This window comes from Myotis myotis, unplaced genomic scaffold, assembly GCF_014108235.1.
Source record: "Myotis myotis isolate mMyoMyo1 unplaced genomic scaffold, mMyoMyo1.p scaffold_m19_p_52, whole genome shotgun sequence".
Classification (NCBI taxonomy): domain Eukaryota; kingdom Metazoa; phylum Chordata; class Mammalia; order Chiroptera; family Vespertilionidae; genus Myotis; species Myotis myotis.
Window position 1 is genome coordinate 643,935 of NW_023416360.1, and position 21,067 is coordinate 665,001.

The following is a 21,067-nucleotide window of genomic DNA, read 5'->3' on the forward strand; positions in this document are numbered from 1 at the left end:
TCTTTTCTCATTCATTTTTATCCTAAGAAGCAGGTTGTATTCCCCCAGGTTGCAGATGAGGTTCTGACTTTTGGGGACATTGAGTCCTTTTTATATTGACTTTGCTGGCACATGGTCAGTGACTCCTTTTTTTTGTTTGTTAATTAATTTACAGGGGTGACATTGGTTATTAAAATCATATAAGTTTCAAATGTACAATTCTATGACACATCATCTGTATATCGCACTGTGTGTCCACCACCCAGTCAGATCTTCTGTCACCATTTATTTGATACCCCTTTTCTCACCCCCTTCCCTGCAATAACAACTATACAGTTACCTGTGTCTGTGAGTTTTTGTTTGTTTGTTTTTCTTATTTGTTCATTTGTTGTTTTCAATTTTATATCCCAAGTATGAGTGAAATCATATGGTTTTTAGCTTTTTCTGTCTGACTTAATTTTGCTTCCATGATATTCTCAAGATCCATCCATGTTGTTGCAAATGACAGTGTTTCATCTTACAGCTGAGTAGTATTCCATTTTATATATGTACCACCTCTTCTTAATCCAGTCATTGATCAAAGGACACTTTAGTTGTTTTAATGTCTTGGCCACCATGAATCTGCTGCACAGAACCTAGGGATGCATATATCTTTGCAAATAAATGTTTTCAAATTTTTCCGCTAGATACCCAGAAGAGAGGTTGCTGATTATATGGTAACTCTATTCTTAACAAATTTGAAGAACCTCCGTACTGTTTCTGTTTTTCATATTTGCTGTAACAGTTTATATTCCCATCAACAATGAATGAGGATTCCTTTTTTTTCACAACCTCTCCAACACTTGTTGTTATTGCTTTCTTATTGATAATAACATTCTAACAAGTGTGAGGTGGTGACTCATTCTAGTTTTGATTTGCATTTTCCTAATAGCTGATGAAGTTGAGCATCTTTTCATATGTCTGTAGGCCAGTTCTATGTCTTCTTGGAAGAAGTGTCCAGGTTTTCTGTCCCTCTTGTAATTGGATTATTTCTTCAGTGTTGTGTTCTTGATATATTTTGGATATTAACTGCATGTCAGAGCTGTTGTTTGCAAATATTTTCACCATTCCTTTCTGTTTTTGTTGTTGTTGTTGTTCATGGTGTCTTGCTGTTCAGAAGTTTTTTAGTTTGATATAGTCCTATTCATTTATTTTTGCTTTTACTTCCCTTACCTTTGGAGTCAAATTCATAGAATTCTCCGTAAGACCAAGGTCCATAAAATTTAGTACCTAAGTTCTAAGATATATGGATAAACACTAATTTGCTTCTTTTGCATGTGGCTTTCTAAAGTCCCCAGCACCATTTATTAAAAAGTCTTTCTTTTTTCCATTGTATGTTTTGGCTCCTTTGTCAAAAATCATTTGCCCGCATACATGTGGGTTTGTTTCTGGACTCAGCTCTTAATTCTGTTTCCTTAAATTTTGTGTCTGTTTTTCTGCTAATACCATGCTGTTTTAATTATTGTTGCTTTGTGTAATTTGAAGTCGGGGAGTGTGATACCTTCAGTTTTGTTCTTTTTTCTCAGGATTGTTTTGGATGTTTGGGGTCTTTTGTGGTTCAATACAAATGTGATGATTTTGTGTTCTATTTCTTTTTTAAATGCCATGGGGGTTTTGATAGGCGATTGCATTAAATCTGTATATTGCTATGGATAATATGTCCATTGTAACTATGGTGATTCTTCCAATTCATAAATATGGAATACCTTTCCAATTTATTATGTCTTTTTCAAACTTTTTAAATAATATCTTGCAGTTTTCAGTGTACAGGTCCTTCACATCCTTTGTCCAGTTTATTCCCAAGTATTCTACTTCTGTTGCAATTACAAAAGGATTTTTTGTTATTGTTCATTTTTTAGTTTGTTTTTAAAATGTCATTGTTAGTATATAGGAAAGCAGATCAGTGTATTTTTGTTTATTAATTTTGTATCCTGCCACTTCCTGCATTTGTTCATTGTTTCTAATAGTTTTTTGGTGGTGTCTTTAGAGTTTTCTATATAAAGAACCATGTCATCTGCAAACGGTGGCACTTTCACTTCTTCATTCCCAAATTGAATGCCTTTTATTTCTTTCTCTTGCCTGATTACTCTGGCTAGGTCTTCCAGTACTATTTTATCCTAGAGGCCCAGTGAATGAAATTCGTGCACTTGGGTTCCCTCAGCCCTGCCTGTGCCCTCGCGCAGTCCGGGAGACCTCGGGGGATGTCCGATTGCCACAGAGGTGGGAGAGGCTCCCACCACCGCTGTTTCGCTTGCCAGCCGTGAGCCCGGCTTCTGGCCAAACGGTGCTCCCCCTGTAGGAACGCACTGACCACCAGGAGACAGCTCCTGCGTTGAGTGTCTGCCCCTGGTGGTCAGTGCGCATCATAGCGACTGGTCAATTTGTATATTAGCCTTTTATGCTTGTGGGATCGAGCCATAACTGGTTCTCCGACATCCTCCTAGGGGTCCCGGATTACGCGATGGTTCAGGCCAAGCCGAGGGACCCCACTGGTGCACTATCACGGCTGGGTAGGGACGCGGGAGGTTGGCCAGCCAGGGATGGATCACGGGAGGGGTCCAGGGTATATGCGGCCATCTCGCTCAGTCCTGGTTAGGCAGATCCCAGCAGCAAGCTAACCTACCACTCAGAGTGTCTGACCCTGGTGGTCAGTGCACATCATAGCGACTGCTCAACCAGTCGACTGTCTGCCCCCTGGTGGTCAGTGCACGTCATAGCAAGTGGTTGAGCGGCCTTAGCATATCATTACCATATTACTCTTTGTTTAAATGGATGACCGGACACTTAGCATATTAGGCTTTTATGCTAAGTGTCCAACTGGTCGCTGTGAAGCGCACTGACCACCAGAGGGTAGATGCTCAATGCACTGGCCATTTACAGAGAAATGGCACTGCGGACCTTGCGCCCACAAAGCAGCACGTGGCTTCCCCCAAGTGGGACACAGGCCCCACCACCACCCCAGAGCGACAGCCCACCAAATCGAAGCTGATGCTGCCGAGACCCCATGGCGCAAAATGCAGCCCACAACCCAGCTCAGCCTGGAAACAGTTGCTGTGGGCGCCAGGTAATGACATCACGTAGCAACGCCCGGCTTCCTCTCCCTAGTGATGACTAGCCTCCTTGCAGTTTTTTCAGCTCAGGAACATGGCTTACTTTATAGCCAGGTGCAAACATTTCACACTTTAAATGTCTGTGAAGCGTTTTCCTGAGCCTCATCTTGTTTGATCTTCACAGAAGTCCTGGAGTAGGTAGATAGGAGACTTGGTGGAATTCTATTTTCTTTTCATTAGCTGGAAAACAGAGATTTAGAAAGTTTAGAAACTTGACCCGACTGAAAAGAAATTAGAAATGATGGACCTTGGAAATGACTTCAGGTTTTCTCACTGTGCAGAATATAGTCAAACACTGCTGCAGTTAAATATTTTACCCTTTGTTCTCTCTATATGATCTACAATAATAATCTGCTTTGTGTTGATATTTACTGCTGTGTTGTTGACAATTACTTGAAAGAGAAGTTGGGGTGCTTCACTGGGCTGGAAAAAGTTTAGCAAAATCAGAAAGCAGGTCTAATTAAGCAAATTTATTCTGTATATATAAAAGGCTAAGTTGATTTGTGTATATTGAACCATCCTTGTACCCTGGAATGAACCCTTGATCATGGTGTATTATTTTTTAATGTACTATTGTATTCGATTTGCTAGTATTTTATTTAGGGTTTTTGCATCTGTACTCATCAGAGATATTGGTCTGTAATTTTATTTTTCTGTGTTATCCATGCCAGGTTTTGGTATCAGGGTTATGTTGGCCTTATAAAATGTATTAGGAAGTATTGGCTTTTCAGTTTTTCAGAAGAGTTTGAGCAGAATATGTATTAAATATTCTTTGAATTTTTGATAGACTTCACTGGTGAAGCTATCTGGTCCTGCACTTTTGGATTTTAGGAGGTTTATTTTGTTGTGGGGAGTTTAGTTTGGTTTATATTTTGTTTTGGTTTGTTTTTGTTAATCTTCACCCAAGATTTTTTTTTTACATTGATTTTTATTTTTTTAGAGAGAGTGGAAGGGAGTGGGAGAGAGTGAGAAACATCAATGTGAGAGAGACACATCAGTTGGTTGCCTCCTAAACGTGTCCTAATCAGGGTCCTGGATTGAGCCTACAACTGAAGTACATGCCCTTGGCAAGAATCAAACCCAGGACCCTTCAGTCTTTGGGCCAGTGCTCTACCCTGTGAGCCAAACTGGCTATGGCTTGTTTGTTCTTGTTTGTTCTTTTATGTTTTCATTGGGGTTTTTTTTGAATATTCAAACCTTTTGTTTATTTACTTACTTATTTTTTAATCTTTATTGTTGAGAGTATTACAGGTGTCCCGACCACCCTCTCCCCTCCTCCCTCTGAGATTCATCAGTCTGTTTCAGGATTCCATGCCTCTGTTTCCATATTATTCATCAGTTTATTTTGTTCATTAGATTCCTTGCATGTGTTACTTGTGTATGTGAAGTGTTGTAATACGGTGTGGTCTGAAGCTGTCCACTGAGTGCACTGGCAGGAGCTACAGAGTGATCTGCAGATGGCTGCTATTTGTATTGGGCTTGGAGGTGCCCAGGTGAGGCCCAGCTGTGAAGCAAGGCATGCTGCTGCTAATGCTGGGTCTTGGGCTTCTTATTAAGAGGTATGGAGCATGCTGATGCCAGCTTCTGCTTGTTTTAGCTATTTTAGGAAAGACTGAAGCCTGAGCAAGGACAGGCCATTCATATGGAGAAGCCACTACAAATAGCTTACGTGGGGCTGCAAATTGAGTGGGGCAGGGTTTTAGAACACCAGGGTGTAGCGAACAGTGTGAGCAAGGTTGATGGAGACAGATATGACACCTGTCAGTCAGCTCTGGGACGGGAGGGATTAGGAGGGAGGTCTCAGCATAGGAATGATGAACCCTTGTGAGCACTCCTTTCTGGGAGAAAGCGACATTCTAGTTCTTGCTCTGCTGCCAGACAATCCAGTTCCTTCCCATATGTCCCTGGATCCCCCCCAAGCCACTGCCCCAGCACTGGAGCTCAGAGGGAGCAAGTCTGAGTAAGTCTGTGTATCATCCCTTTAAGAGGAACTGCTGGTACTCCATGTCACTCAGCCTCAATCCCTGCTTGTTTTTATAGCCTGAAGTTATGGGGACTTCTCTTTCCAGCACTGGAACCCTGGACTGAGGGGTCTTGTGTGTGGCATGTGCTTTCTTATTTACTTCTCTAGTTGTAGGACTTCCATTCAGCCAGATTTCAACTGGGTCTGAATGATGGTTGTTCTGTATTTTAGTTATATATATGTATGTGTGTGTGTGTGTGTATAATCATTTTTATTTTTTTATCCCTTGTTTTGTTTTTTAATTTGTTTTTTATTGATTTCAGAGAAGGGAGAGGGAGAGAGAGATAGCAGCATCAATGATGAGAAAGAATCATTTATTGGCTGCCTCCTGCACACCCCCTAGTGGGGAGATTGGGCCCACAACCCGGACATGTGCCCTTGACCGGAATCGAACCCTTCAGTCCCCAGGCCAACACTCTAACTACTGAGCCACACCGGCTAGGGCTTTAGTTATAATTTTAATGTGGTTGTGGAAGGCAGCAAGTACTGGCATTTTCCTGCGTCACTATCTTGGTTCACTCTTTGAATAGTCTGTTTTTTATTGATTTTTTAGAGAGATAGAAACATGGCTGAGAGAGAAGCATCAATCAGCTGCCTCCTACACCCCCCTACTGGAGCTAGAGCCCACAATCCAGGCATGTCTCCTGATCAGGAATCAAACCGGGGACCTTTTGGTTCATGAGTCAGCGCTCAACCACTGAGCCACACCAGGAGATTTTTGATGGTTCTTTCAATTTCCTCACTGTTAGTCTATTTAGATTTTTCCAGTTCTATATGTCTGGGAAATTACTCATTTCTTTCAAGTTATTAAATTTGGTGGTCTATTTTAGTGTGATCCTCTGTGATGTCTGTGGTAACTTCTCTTTCATTTCTCATCTTGCTTATTTCTCTTTTTGTTCTGTAATGAGTGTAGCCAGAATTTGTCAATTTTATTAATCTTTTTATATAGAGGCAGCTCTTTGTTTCATTAATTTTTTGTGTAGTGTTTTAGTTCTCCACTTCATTTTATTCTGCTCTAATTTTTCTTTTCTTCCAGAACTTGGACTGCTTTTGTTCTTCTTTTTCTAGAACCTTAAGACCAATGTTGTTTACTTGGGGTTTTTCTGTCCTGTCTTGACATAGGATAGTCACTCTTCTTTTTGCAGAAATCCTCCAGGATGCTTTGGGTCCTGGCTGTACTCCACTGTGCTTCACAGGAAGGTCCTCTCTCCTAAGTCAAAATGAGGTCCTCTCTTTCGTAGTACATGCTTAGTTAACTCATGCCCACTTCTCTGCAGATATCTGTCTTTCTCGAAAAGGTTTACTTCCCATTTTCCACTCTGAGGTCAGCTAATGATGGTTGCATACGAATGACATGATGTTCTCTGCTCTGTCCTTAATAGGCCCCGTATACCCCTTTTCTTACTGAATTGATGTACCAGAATCTTAAGATGCTGATTGACCCTGTTTCTGTCCAGGACAAGGACACACTCAGCATCCACTACCTCATGCTGCCCCGTGTTCGGTAAGAATCTAATACGGCCCTGGCCAGTTACTTGGTGGTTAGAGCATAGGTCGACACACCAGAGGGTAATGGGTTTAATTCCTGGTCAAGGTCACGTATCTGGGTTCCAGGTTTGATCTTCGGCCCCTGTTGGGGTACGTGCAGGAGGCAACATCTCTCACATCAATGTTTCTCTGTCTCTCTCTGTCTCTCTCTCTCTCTCTCTCTCTCTCTCTCTCTCTCTCTCTCTCTCTCCACTTCCTCTCACTCCCTCCCTTACACTCCTTCCCTCTTCCATCATCATATCTCTAAAAAGCAAAGGGAAAAATATCCTTGGTTGAGGATTAACAACAAGAAAAAAACAAACAAACAAACAGAAGAATCAAATATATGTAAGCCTCACCGGGACCATGGGAAGGGAAGTTGCCAAAGATGCACTGGTGTGGGGGCCCTAGCTGGCCTCTTGGTTCCATGCCTCTCACCTGAGCTGCTCCTAAGGGTACAGAATAGGTAGAAATGGGGATGCTCAGTGTGAAACCACTTACAGCACTGCAGCACGTGTGCTGTGACCAGGTTGTTCAAGTCACCTAGGGGAGCTGCTGGGTACTGACCAGGAGACTCTAGCTTGCCGCCTACTTCTTGCCATGTACCCCCAGGGCCAGTGCACACTGTCCTTCCCCAAGTGCCTCACCAGTAGGCCTAGCCACACCATCATATCTTTAACCTGTCCCTCTTCCTTATGTAGGCATGCCTATTGTTTGGGATTTTTTCCTTTTCTTTTTTTTAAATACAATGTGATTTATTTATAAATGAGAACAAATTAACAATGAACACTTTCAGAAGTTGAAAAAGGACACCAACAGTACTAAATAAATAGGCTTTTAATTTTCTTCAAATTTGGAGTTTTAATTATACAAATATGAGTAGTCAATTATGTAACCTAAAAATATTTACGTATTAAACTATATTAATACTTTCAATAAACTGTACAAAAAGATAATGAGACAAACATGTGCATTTATAGAATTGCATGTCAGTCATGCCAGATCCCTGTGAGGGAATTCCCAACAGGCCCTCATTCGTCTGTGAGGACACAGAGTAATTCTTGTTTAGACATACACATTCATTTACTTGTCCAGCCTGGTCAGCCCTTCACTGCTTGATGGTTTCCTTCCGCTATGAATGTGCATGTCCAGTCGTCTGCTTCTTAGAGCAGACATTTACCTTCCTTATCCACCAGCCATTGGAGGAGGATTAGGCCACGCAGATGATTAATTCGACCCATTCTTCTGGGAGGATTTCCTGGGGGCCCTTTTCCATCATCATATCCGGAATCAGATGAGTTTCCGTAGCCTCTTCCCTTTTTCACATCTTGCTGAAGCAGAGTTTTGAAAAACAAAACCACGAATTCAGCTATTTCCCAGAAGAAATCTGTTATTAAAGATAATCTCCATGGGGACTGACTCCCGCTGTCCAACACTTGTCCGTTCACGATGTAGACCATCTTGATCCTCGTTCCCCTCCTCCCCGGGATTTTTTCCTTTAAATTTAATACCTTTTATTTCCCCCCTTCTTCTAATCAGAGAGGAATTGATTGACAAGAAAACAGAGAGTGCAGTATCTAGAATGCAGTCTGTGATTGAACTTGGGCGAGTGATTCGTGACCGCAAAACTATTCCAATAAAGGTTTGAAATTCTATTTACTTTACATTGCACAGACCTAAATAATTATGTCTTTGAGTATTTTCTTTGTATAGAGAGCTTCCAGCAATGGCAGTTTTTATTCATTTCTACAGTAAGGGTATGAATGACTTAATATAAGTTGAGCCTAGTTATTCTTTGAACCTGACATTAGATTAAAATATTTAACGTTCCATTTTTCTCTGGTTGTGAGGACTGGCTGCTTAGTGAACTGGTTCTTGTCTTTTCCTCCTAGTATCCTTTGAAAGAAATTGTCGTTATCCATCAAGATCCAGAAGCTCTCGGTGATATCAGATCTTTGGAGAAGTATATTATTGAGGTAAGGCATGTGATTTGTCCCTGGGTCTAAGCAGACTTCTTTCATTGAGGAGACTATTTTGATTAGGACTCTCCGATAAACTACACTTTGAGTGTATAATTTATCCTTTTTTATTTTTTATATACATAATTTAACTCTGAACATTTCCTTGCTGCTAAGAATCATCATCAATTTTCACATTGTTATTTTAATTCTCTATAAATTATGTCAAGGTTGTCCTTGCCGCTCAGTGGTTAGAGTATTGGCCTGTGCACCAAATGGTGATGGGTTCAATTCTCCATTCCAGGTCGAGGGCACATAACCTGGGTTGTGGGTTTACACCCCACCCCTGGTCAGGTTGTGTGTGGGAGGCAACCAGTTGATGTGTCTCTTGCATCAATGTTTCTCTCTCTCACCCTCCCTCTTCCTCCCTCCCACTCTCTGAAAAGTAATGGAAAAAAATATCCTAGGTAAGGATTCACACAAACACACAAAAAGATTTCAAGGTCAATTAATTTCCTTGCCTTAATTGGATCATTTATACCTTCATCCACTTCTCTTCCCTAAAGTACTTGCTGATAATTAACAAAAAAACTTGGTTCCTTCAGATTATCTATGTGACAAGTGAACATGCGGTTTGTAAACAGTTCAAGCTCTGACATAGTCCTTCATATCCCATTTGCTCCCTGCACTCTCACCCCTCCTAAGCCTGTTCACTAGGCTGTCTTCTGCCAGGGTTGTTCCTAGCATTTTATAGACCTCTTCACACAGTAAAGTGCATCTCAGGTTAGAACATACAGATGTACTTTCTTCGTATTGCAGCTGCATCATGTTCACTTTCTGGCTGTATCATAATTACTATCTCTCCTATCGTTGGAAATTTAGGTTTCCCATTACAAACAAAAGGTTTGTGTGTATCTTTGTGCCTGTGTCAGAGTATGGACCTTGGATAGATTGCCAGAAGGGAAGGTTTGAGGTCAAGAGTTTAACATATTGTCAGTTATCCTGCAAAAAGGTTTTATTCCATGATGATTTAAAAATAAATATATCGTATTGTAGAAAATCCTATATAATAAAAGCCTAATATGCTAAGTGTCCAGTTGTCCATTCAACCAATGAAAGCTTAATATGCTAATGATGTGCTAAGGCCACTCAATCACTCACTAAGACATGTACTGAACACCAGGGGGCAGACGCTCAATGCAGGAACTGCCCCCTGGTGATCAGTACGCTCCCACTGGGGGAGCGCTGCTCAGCCCGAAGCTGGGCTCAGGGCTGGAGAGTGCAGTGGTGGTGAGAGTGCCTCTGAGGCAGCGCTAAGGAGCAGGGAGCAGTCGGTCAGTAAGGAGCAAGGGCTCCCGGACTGCGAGAGGGCACAGGCCAGGCTGAGGGACCGGACCTCCCAGAGTGCACAAGTTTTCGTGCACTGGGCGTCTAGTATTATAATATTTACTAGGGGCCCAGTGCAGGAATTCATGCACCTTGAAAGGAACTGTGGGCCATGAGGCTGCAGTGGGCACAGGGGTAGGTCTCTGCCCACCCCCTGCGCCACTGCCTGATCCCTCCCGCCGCGGCCCCCCAGTCCCCTGTCTGAGGGCATACCCGCCCCTGCTGTCCCGCTCACACCTACTGACAGCACGGAGAGATTGGGGCCAATGCCAGCAGCAGGTGTGAGCGGTGCCTGCTGCCCCAATTGCCCCTCGGGAGCAGGGGGAGGTGGAGAAGCTCTCAGGGGTGATCAGGGCCGGCAGCTGCCACTTACACCCACCGACGGTGCCAGAGCTGCTGCTTCCATCCACTGGCAGCACTGGCAGCCGGTCTGAGCACCGGGCGGGACTGCAGCACGTGGGAGCAAAGTATTTTCAGAAACCACCATAGGCTTGCCCTGATGACAGTGACCAGTGCCCCACCTTGGTGTGGCGCCCCTGCTCACCTGCTCCACCATCCAGCCATGGCCAATGCCTGCCATGTTCTGTGCATGCCCCCTCGTGGTCAGCACACATCATAGCGACCAGTTGTTTGGTTATTCAGTTGTTTGCTGTTCGGTTTATTTGCATATTAGCCTTTTACTATACAGGATACTGGTTTTGAATTGCTAGAGAATTACAGAAAAATATTAGAAAGTAAAGAGTTATAAATTTTGTAAGTAATGCTTGCAGATGTGGATAAAAATAGAATATATTTATTTATTTATTTAATTAAATCTTTATTGTTCAGATTATTACATTTGTTCCTCTTTTTTTCCCCCCCATAACTCCCCTCCTCCCAGTTCCCGCCCCACCCTCCGCCCTCACTCCCCACCCACTGTCCTCATCCATAGGTGCACGATTTTTGTCCAGTCTCTTCCCACATCCCCCACACCCCTTTCCCCCCCCAGGAATAGTCAGTCCATTCCCTTTCTATGTCCCTGATTCTATTATAATCACCAGTTCATTCTGCTCATCAGATTATTTATTCACTTGATTCTTAGATTCACTTGTTGATAGATGCATATTTGTTGTTCATAATTTGTATCTTTACCTTTTTCTTCCTCTTCCTCTTCCTCTTCTTAAAGGATACCTTTCAGCATTTCATATAATCCTGGTTTGGTGGTGATGAACTCCTTTAGCTTTTCCTTATCTGTGAAGCTCTTTATCTGACCTTCAATTCTGAATGATAGCTTTGCTGGATAAAGTAATCTTGGTTGTAGGTTCTTGGTATTCATCACTTTGAATATTTCTTGCCACTCCTTTCTGGCCTGCAAAGTTTCTGTTGAGAAATCAGCTGACAGTCGTATGGGTATTCCCTTGTAGATAACTGAGTTTCTTTCTCTTGCTGTTTTTAAGAGTCTCTCTTTATCTTTTGCTCTTGGCATTTTAATTATGATGTGTCTTGGTGTGGTCCTCTTTGGATTCCTTTTGTTTGGGGTTCTCCGCGCTTCTTGGACCTGTAAGTCCATTTCTTTCACCAGGTGGGGGAAGTTTTCTGTCATTATTTCTTCAAATAGGTTTTCAATATCTTGCTCTCTCTCATCTTCTGGCACCCCTATAATTCTGATGTTGGTACGCTTGAAGCTGTCCCAGAGGCTCCTTACACTATCCTCGCATTTTTGGATTCTTTTTTCATTTTGCTTTTCCGGTTGGGTGTTTTTTGCTTCCTCGCATTTCAAATCATTGACTTGATTCTTGCGCTCCTCTGGTCTGCTGTCGGGAGTCTGTATAATATTCGTTATTTCAGTCCGTGTATGCTTAATTTCTAGTTGGTTCCCCAACATAACATCGAGGGTCTCATTAGTTTTCTTGTAGATCTCATTAAGTTTATCGGCAGCTTCTAAACAGTTCTTGAGAGACCTTAAAAGTGTGGTTCTGAACTCTATATCTTCCATTGACAATTTTGTCCTGTTTCTTTGTCTCTGCATTTTGTTATGCTTTCTTGGTGCACCCCCTCTTGGTCTTTGTTCGCAGTCTTATAGTTAAACCTTGTTGTAGCTAATACCAGGGAGGGTTTGACCTCCGGGCCAAGTGGCTGTGAGAATCAGCTGTGTCTGCAGTGAGAGAACTTCTGTCCTCTAGGGAGGTGCTAATCTAGCCTTTGCCTGAGGCTATCCGGCAAATGCCTCTGTGCAGGGCTTGGGCGGGGCGGGTCGCACAGGATCAACAGGGTGGGCCGGAGAGAGCAGTTATGGCGGCTCTCTGTCCTGTCCCCAGGGGCTCTGCCTCTCTGAGTCCCAGCACCCGCTGCAAAGCTCGGAGAGAAAGCTGCACTCGCTCTGACCGAAGCCAGACAGTCCCGCTTCTCCCGTTTGAGTCTGGGTCCCTAAAGACTCGCCCGTATCTGGAGCTCAGAGTCTGCGACTCCCTCCCGTTTGAAAACGCCAACCGCGCCCTCCACCGCCAGCCTGCTCCGCGCACTCCGCACCTCAGAATTTGACTTCAGCACTGCGCCTCCTCTGAGTGTCCGTATGCGTTTCTCTTTCCTCCTAGTTGTAGGACTTCCACTCAGCCAGTGTTCCTGTGGTTCTGGGTGATGTCCCTTCCGACTTTTAGTTTCACTTTTGAAGTAGTTGTTCAAGGCAGCAAACTCCGGCGTTAACCTATGCCGCCATCTTGGTTCTCCTCAAAAATAGAATATATTTAAATAGAACATCTTAATCACTATAATAAGGTCATGTAACACAGTTATGTATAATGGGAAAACTAGACACTTCCTTACAATTTGCTTCAGTCACATTTCCTGTGCTGTCAGTTCCTGTTGCATTAGTGATGTTGAATAGCTTGATGGAGGCATGAAATGTTTTGGTTAACTGATTCTGCTTAGTGGTTAACATGTGGTGCTCTGAAATGGCTTGAGCAAAGGTTACCTACCTTGAGAGATACAACCTTTTTCTAGATTTGTTTTTAGTTGATTTTATGCTCAACTATTTTGACTGAGCAGGACAGGAAACGTTTTTTTCATACCTTTCATTTCAATGGTTTTTAGTATGAATTTATAGAGTTGTGCGACTAGTCCCACAATCTTATAACATTTTCATCGCCACATAAAGAAGTCCCATATCCTTTAAATTAATGCACCATTTCTCCTCAACATTCCACCATCCCTGTCAGCCACACCCCTGTTTTCTGTCCCTGGACATTTCCTATAAATAGAATCATATGATACATGGTCTTTTGTATCTGACACCTACTTTATTCATGTTTAGCATGAATTAGTGCTTCATTTCTTTATATTTAATATTTAATAAGAATCCATTGTATGGATAGACCACATTTTTTTTTTTTAATATATTTTATTGATTTTTTACAGAGAGGAAGGGAGAGGGATAGAGAGTTAGAAACATCGATTCAGCCGCCTCCTGCACATCTCCTACTGGGGATTTGCCCGCAACCAAGGTACATGCTCTTGACCGGAATCGAACCTAGGACCCTTCAGTCCGCAGGCTGACGCTCTATCCACTGAGCCAAACCGGTCAGGGCTATAGACCACATTTTAAAAAATATATATATATCTTTATTGATTTCAGAAAGGGAGGGAGATGGGGAGAGAGAGAGAGAAGCATCAATGATGAGATAGAATCATTGATAGGCTGCTTCTTGCATGTTCCCTATTGGGGATTGAGCGCACAACCCGGGCATGTACCCTTGACCAGAATTGAACCCAGGACCCTTCAGTCTGCAGGTCGACACTCTATCCACTGAGCCAAACCAGCTCGGGCTGTTTAGACGACATTTTTTATCTGTGTTCACAGTTGATGGACATTTGAGGTCCGCTTTTTGTTTAGTGAATAATTTTATTGCTGTCAGCATTTGTTTGTCTTTTTTGTTGTTGTTAATCTTCATCTGAGGATATTTTTCCATTGATTTTTAGAGAGAGTAGAAGGGAGAGGGGGAGAGAGGGGGAAAGAGAGAGGGAAACATCATTGTGAGAGAGACACATTCACTGGTTGCCTCCTGCACGTACCCTGACCAGGGCGAGGGAACCTGCGATCAAGGTACATACCCTTGACCAGAATCAAACCCCGGGCCCTTCAGTTTGCAGTTTGATGTTCTATCCACCAGCTCGGGCTGGATAGACAATATTTTCTAAGCTCTGTTCACAGTTGATGGACATTTGAGTTTGTCCACTTTTTGTTCATTGTAAATAATGTTACTATCAACATTTGTGAGCAATTTTTTGATATTTGTTTTATTTCCCTTGTTTTTTCATCTTGTCTACCAATCATAGGAGTTGAATGTTCGAAAAGTTACACTGTCTACAGATAAAAAAAAGTATGGTATTCGCCTAAGGGCAGAGCCAGATCACATGATCCTGGGGAAGCGGCTGAAGGGAGCCTTCAAGGCAGTGATGACGTCAATCAAGCAGCTGAGCAGTGAGGAGCTGGAGCAGTTCCAGAAGCGTGGTGAGGGTCGCGGATGGAGCCTTGGCTCAGGGAGGCTTCTGGTTGGCATTCACTGTCATAAACTTCAAGAAAAACGTTTATTAGAAATAATTCTGATAATTTAGAAAAACTTAAAGAAGGCAATAACAATCACCCCTAACTCATCATCCGTTCATGTGATGTAGATTCAGTGCCTATTCTCTGCTGTTTTATGTGTTAGGTGCAGCCCTAGCCAGTTTGCCTCAGTGGGCAGAGCGTCGACCTGCAGACTGAAGGGTCCTGGGTTTGATTCCATTCAAGGGCACATGCGTGGGTTGTGGGCTCGTTCCCCAGTAGGGGGCGTTAAGGAGGCAGCTGATCCATGATTCTCTCTCATCAATGATGTTTTGTTTGTTTTTTAAATATATTTTATTGATTTTTTTTACAGAGAGGAAGGGAGAGGGATAGAGAGTCAGAAACATTGATGAGAGAGAAACATTGATCAGCTGCCCCTGCACAACCCCCACTGGGGATGTGCCCACAACCAAGGTACATGCCCTTGACCGGAATCGAACCTGGGACCCTTCAGTCCGCAGACCGACGCTCCATCCACTGAGCCAAACCAGTTAGGGCTCATCAGTGATGTTTTAATCTCTCTCCCTCTCCCTTCCTCTCTGAAATCAATTATTTATTTATATATATATATAAATATATATTATTGATATATGAAATCAATAAAAAATATACACACACATATTTTAGAAGTATATAATATGTTAGGTACTGGAGCACTGTTAAAATTCTGATTCATTTCCTTTTAGTTACATAGAAACAGATCACACTGTAACTTTAAATTTTGTTTCTCATTCATTTTTGCATTTTGTTTCCCCTTTTTATTTTACTTTTTAAAAAAATCAATTTTATTGATTTTTTACAGAGAGGAAGGGAGAGGGATAGAGAGCTAGAAACATCGATGAGAGAGAAACATCAATCAGCTGCCTCCTGCACACCTCCTACTGGGGATGTGCCCACATCAAGGTACATACCCTTGACTGGAATCGAACCTGGGACCTTTCAGTCCACAGGCCGACGCTCTATCCACTGAGCCAAACCGGTTAGGGCTTATTTTGCATTTTTAATAATATATTATAAACTTTTCTAAGTGTTTATTTTAAAATCCCATTTCAATAACTGTCTAATTTGCCTTCATATGGATATCTGATAATGGTTTTAATCAGTCTTTTATTATTGGTACCTTATGGGGTTTTTTTTCATTCTTTTTAATACCATGTTATATTTCAATGAATATTTCATCTGAATATTTTGTGAAATTGATTTCTTTGGACTAAATTTCTAGGTAGAAATTACAGAATCAAATGGTTGCCATTGAATTCTACAAATGTTAATGTGGGCACAGAAAATCTACCCTCGTCAAAGAAAAAGCAGAAAGAACCCTTAGGGGTGCTATTGGGAGGAGGTGGGGGAGATGATGACTTAAGTCAGAACCTGTCACAGTTTCTCTAAAATTTCTAGAATTCACATACTGGTCTCTTAATTGGCCAAGGCTGGCTCTGTTCACTCAGAGTCCTTCTGTTTGGGTGGCACTGGCAACATCGAGTTTAATAATAATAAGACAGACATTGTCCTCACCCTCATTGTGCTGGTTGACGTGGAAGACATATGGAGGTAATGGTTGTTTTGATAAGTGCCGGGATGGAAACCTGTGGGACACTGAGGAGTTTAGGAAAGGAGTCAGCTCTCATATCCATGGGTTCAGAAGTTATCGGCTCTGCCATGATTAGAATCATGATCGGCCTCTTTACAGCCATCTGCAGCTGTGTCTGGGGATGCAAGGTTTTGGAAGTTAAGGGCTCCCTCTAAAGTTGAAAATCATAAGCACAGAAGTGACATGAAAAGATATTTAAAGACTCAGCTCAGATGAGTGATGATGGAAACTGATGGAAATGTCCTTAGGATTCCTCAAATTTTTTGATAAAATTTATCTGGAGATCTTACATGAGAGGCTAGCAACTAAAAGTTGAGTCATAACTAATTTAACTTGATATATTAAATTAATAAAATCTTTGATCATCTTTCCAGTTGTGAATCTAAGTTGTTTTATCAGATAGCCAAAATATCAAAAATTTCTGAAATACATCATATTTGAAACCAAAAGGCGGCCATTTTTAAACTGTAGTTTCTGAATAGACTGATCTGCACTGATGGAAAGCAAAATAATTTTGAGATCCCAGTGACAGGAAGTGAGAATGGCAGCTCAGTGCTCAGAGACGAAGAACATGAATGGTAACCACACGGGCTTCCTGAAGATGGGAATTGCCAGCCTTGGTGGTTCCTCTGCTTGGGCTGGCAGGAATTACACTGAGAATATCATACTGTTCACCTCATTTAACCTACCTGATGGCACACTGCTCAGCACACAATGGGACCGAGGCCCTACCATCATTGAGGGGTGGGCCTTCGTTTGATTTGGCTCTAAAGACTGCATCCTTCATTACATCATGACGTCTGTATTTAAGGTGGGGATTCATGGCCTCCTGGCATGTCTTTGGACCTGGGAGTTTATATACAGCCATAGACATTGGGTCAGGAGGACTTGATATCATGAAGCCTCTGTATAGGCACAATGTACTTGTAGCAGGACAGTTTGTGGAGGAAGAGGGACTGATTAACAGTGGCAGTTGCATCTCTGCTAGGGTCCATTGTTGTGGAAGGCCATGAATTGCATGAAGATGACATTCGCCTTATGTACACCTTTGATCAAGCAACAGTTGAGACAGCCCAGTTTGAAGCACACTCGGACGCTCAGGTATTTTTCTGTGCCCTAGAGCATTTCTTGATCAAAAGATAAGATCATATTGGAGAAATTATATTGTACCTGTGCCTTTCCTGAAAGTGTTATTAACAGCTTGTCTTGCTTGGTGTTAAACAAACCAGTTATTCATTTTAAATTGGCTTATTAAACTCCTCTATGATATGCTCTTTACATATGTCTTTTAACCAGTGCATAAATAGATATTTTGTGACTTCTACATGGGAGTACTTGTCCTAAGTATTGGGTCATACTACAAGGAGTCAGATGTTACCCCACTCTTAAAGGAATAAGCCAGTCATGGAGATAGGAGAGTGAGCCACATGTTATTCTGCCTGATAAATTATCTGGTAGAAATAAGTCCAGAGAAGAGCTCCTATCGAGTGTGGGTAGATGGCTAGGGAGTGCGGGCAGTTTTGGATTCTGGGGTCAACATTTTTATTGTGATGGAGCACAGCATCTCCTTTCACTCCTGATCAGACTTCTCGGGGTAGATAGGTTGTTGGGCTCCACTGTGGGAATGGGGGCTTGATGGAGGCCCTCTGTGGCTACCATGCCAGATGAGGGGAGGGGAGGAGTACCTTGTCTGAAGAGGCCAGCCTCTTCAAGCCTTTGCACAGGGCTTAAACTAGTTGTAGACAACATGTAGGCAGACTGGTACAGAGCCAAAGGCGAGGTAGCCAGAAGGGCAGGGAGGATTGTGAACACAGCAGGTGCAGTCCTTCCGGGCTCCAGCCAATGGGAGGGAGGGCCTAAAGTTGTCAGTGTGGGCCCACCACCCTGCCTGACTCCTCATCCATTTCCAGTGCTGACTTCTGCACCTTCACAAAGTTTAACTTCTCTGATTGAGTTTCCTTTACAATAAATGGTGATCTTACCTACTTTATAAGTATATTCCCCTCTAATAGAAGTGATACTTATATTAGTACATCATCATTAACAACCTTCAGAATAGGTGAGAGAGAAAAGTAGACGAAGTTGACAAGAAGGTGGAAATTTAAACTCATATAAAAAAAGAACTGTGTCCATTGTAGAAATTGCTTCTTGAATCCCACTGATAAACCAAAGGATAAAAAGGGGTCATGGCTTAAGAAACTGGCAGGTACTGCCTTTAATTCATTTGTTGTGGTAGATCCATTTGAAAAGCTGTTCTACAGGCTTTATGACTACTGATATTTTTATTACAAGAATTGGCACTATTTATTAAACAGACCAAAAAAGCAGAGTTGAGAGACTAACAGACCAGTCTCACAGTCTCCTGTGAGCACACCCTGCAGAAGAAAAAGGGAAAGCTGCCCTTTCTCCAGATATGAAGGACGCTGGTTACAAACAGGAACCGAACTATAAAGAAACTAGATTAACTGTGTTCTTTGCTTAGTTTTGTGAATAAATAGTGCTACATGTTAGACTTCTCAGAACTTAGTTTTAAATAGCATTTTGCTGAATTTGAAAGAACTGTTTTTCTCTATTTGATTGTCATGGTATGCTCTGTTCATTCCTGCAGGCTTTGGTTCTCTTAGACGTCACCCCTGACCAGGCGATGGTGGATCAAGGGGTGGCTCGGGAAGTCATCAATCGTATCCAGAAACTTCGCAAAAAGGTTTGTCACATTGAGAGTAAGCTGCTGATTTGGAGTTTTGTTTGTTTATATCTTATTTGTTGGGGAGGTTGGGAGAGGTAGGTAATGACTTAATGAACATGAGTTTGTTCAGATGGTCCTCTACAGGAGATGGGCCCCCCTCCCTGCTTATTCACTCCCAGGCTGGATGCGGGTGTTTTGTTTCTCTGGGAGCTTTCAGCCAGCTGTGTCACTTGTCCTCCTTTTCCCACTTCCCTGAGCTTCCACAAAACCATCTTCCAGGTCCATAGCCCTCCTGGCGGGCGCAGAAGGCCATGAGAGGGCCGTTGTGTGAGAGGGGAGGTGCAGTCAGATCAGCATCAAAGGGCTTCTGGCTCAGGGGAGGTAGGGTTGTATCTGGACAGAAGGATTGATCCTTCCTTATTCAGAAGTTGGGAGCAGGACACGGGGGCCGAGCCCATTGTCTGCCCTAACCAGGTGAGGGAGCCAAGGAGCTGCTATCCCTAGGAGAGCACCCACCAGCCCTCCTCGGAAGGCCAGGTTTGAAATCTGTAGTTCAGGGTCTGAGGAGGCCAATTCCAGCAGAGAAACAGGCGCTTGGAACCCTGGGCTAGCACAGAGCTCTGGGAGTGGCTCTCACTGCGCTATACCTTTGCCTTCGTTTCCCAGGAGAGCAGGACGAAGACTGGTCCCTTCCACGATGACTCAGCATGGAATTGTCAGCCCTTGTTCAACAGCATCTTACCTGCTGACTAATCAAGTGCTTCCCATTTTACTTTTTCTGTATGTGCTTTCAGTGCAATCTGGTTCCCACTGATGAAATAACAGTTTATTACACAGCAAAGTCTGAAGGAAATTATCTGAGCACCATTATTGAAAGCCACATGGAGTTCATATTTGCCACCATAAAGGCTCCCTTGAAACCATATCCAGTCGCTACAGCAGATAAAATCCTTATTCAGGAAAAAATGCAGGTGAGTTCTATGGAACTATTAAGAGATTTAGTTATAGATTTTAGTTAAGTTTATGTGCTCACATCTTGATAATTCTGTCTCCCCGTTAGCAATGGTTCTGGATGACAGTCAGGAGGTTCAGAGAGATGACGTCCAGAACAGGAGAGGGGAAGGAAGGCAGCCAGGAGTTACAGTTGTGTCTGAAACTGCAGAAGTCAGTGTCATGGTTCTGAGAATTACTGTTAAACTGCAATTGACTTGAAAAGCAATTAACTTTTAAGGTAGTAGGTTATACATGAAACTAAAATTTCATTTCCTGTTGGTACATTTTAGAGGTGACTATGGAAATCTGATAACAAGGCATGGCCCGGAGTTGGTCATTTAGAACAGGGGAAGAAAATCTATCAGTGATTTATTGAATCTTTTGATTCCTATGTTGTTCCGACTTGGTATAGGGCAAATAAGATAGACAGGTAAGGGCTGGAAATGGCTGTCTTTTCAGTGGGGCAGTTTACAAGATGGTTTCATTGTCTATTTTTTGTATATTTTTAAAAAACAAGGTAAAAAGAAAAGGGGGGGGATATAGCCCTTGACTGTTTTATTGATGGGATTGAATATGCTCTCAGAATTGTAGAAAGTTCTTGCTCTTAAAAAGAAATGGTTGCTATGTTATTTGTGACCCTGTGGTCAGATGCTGCAATTACACAATCACTTCATCCTGTTGCTCAGTTAAAGGGGTCTGACCTGGAAATTACACTCACCAGGGGATCCTCCACACCTGGCCCTGCTTGTGCATATGTCAATCTTCACATTTGTGCAAATGGCAGTGAGCAAGGTAAGAGTAAATAATTCTATGGTTTGTATTTTATTTCTTACTTAAACCTATGAATATCTTCGAAGCGATTATAATAGAACTAGAGGCCTGGTGCACGAAATTTGTGCTGTGGGGGAGCCCTCAGCCCGGCCTGCACCCTCTCCAATCCGGGCCCCTCAGGGGATGTCCAACTGCCTTTCACAATCTGGGACCGCTGGCTACTACCTGCTCGCCTGCCTGCCTGCCTGCCTGATTGCCCCTATCCCCTCTGCCTGCCTATCTGATCACCCCTAACCACCTCTGCCTCGCCCCGCACCGCACCCGGGACCCAGGATTCCCTCCTCTGGCCTGTCGCAGCAGGGGACCATGGACAGGCAGCTTCATTGGACCGCAGCCGCAGGCACCCGGAACCATGGAGCGGACAG

The 21,067-nt window shown here is 42.9% G+C and overlaps 1 protein-coding gene and 1 pseudogene across 8 annotated transcripts in view; one reads left to right on the top strand and one right to left on the bottom strand.

Annotated features, from left to right (window-relative positions):
- Positions 1-21,067, top strand: part of IARS1 (isoleucyl-tRNA synthetase 1) — a 99,093-nt gene that overhangs the window by 64,217 nt on the left and 13,809 nt on the right. For 5 of the 8 annotated variants that reach the window (XM_036311191.1, XM_036311190.1, XM_036311189.1 and 2 more), the window contains 8 exons: positions 6,534-6,655; positions 8,218-8,320; positions 8,571-8,654; positions 14,334-14,508; positions 17,181-17,293; positions 18,801-18,896; positions 19,673-19,849; positions 20,558-20,663. In XM_036311191.1, coding sequence (XP_036167084.1) covers positions 6,534-6,655; positions 8,218-8,320; positions 8,571-8,654; positions 14,334-14,508; positions 17,181-17,293; positions 18,801-18,896; positions 19,673-19,849; positions 20,558-20,663 — 976 coding nt within the window. Of the gene's footprint in view, positions 1-6,533; positions 6,656-8,217; positions 8,321-8,570; positions 8,655-14,333; positions 14,509-17,180; positions 17,294-18,800; positions 18,897-19,544; positions 19,850-20,557; positions 20,664-21,067 lie in introns of those variants that run through there. The other 3 variants (XM_036311193.1, XM_036311195.1, XM_036311196.1) reach the window with 3 other exon arrangements.
- On the bottom strand, positions 7,855-8,145 carry LOC118657336 (annotated as a pseudogene).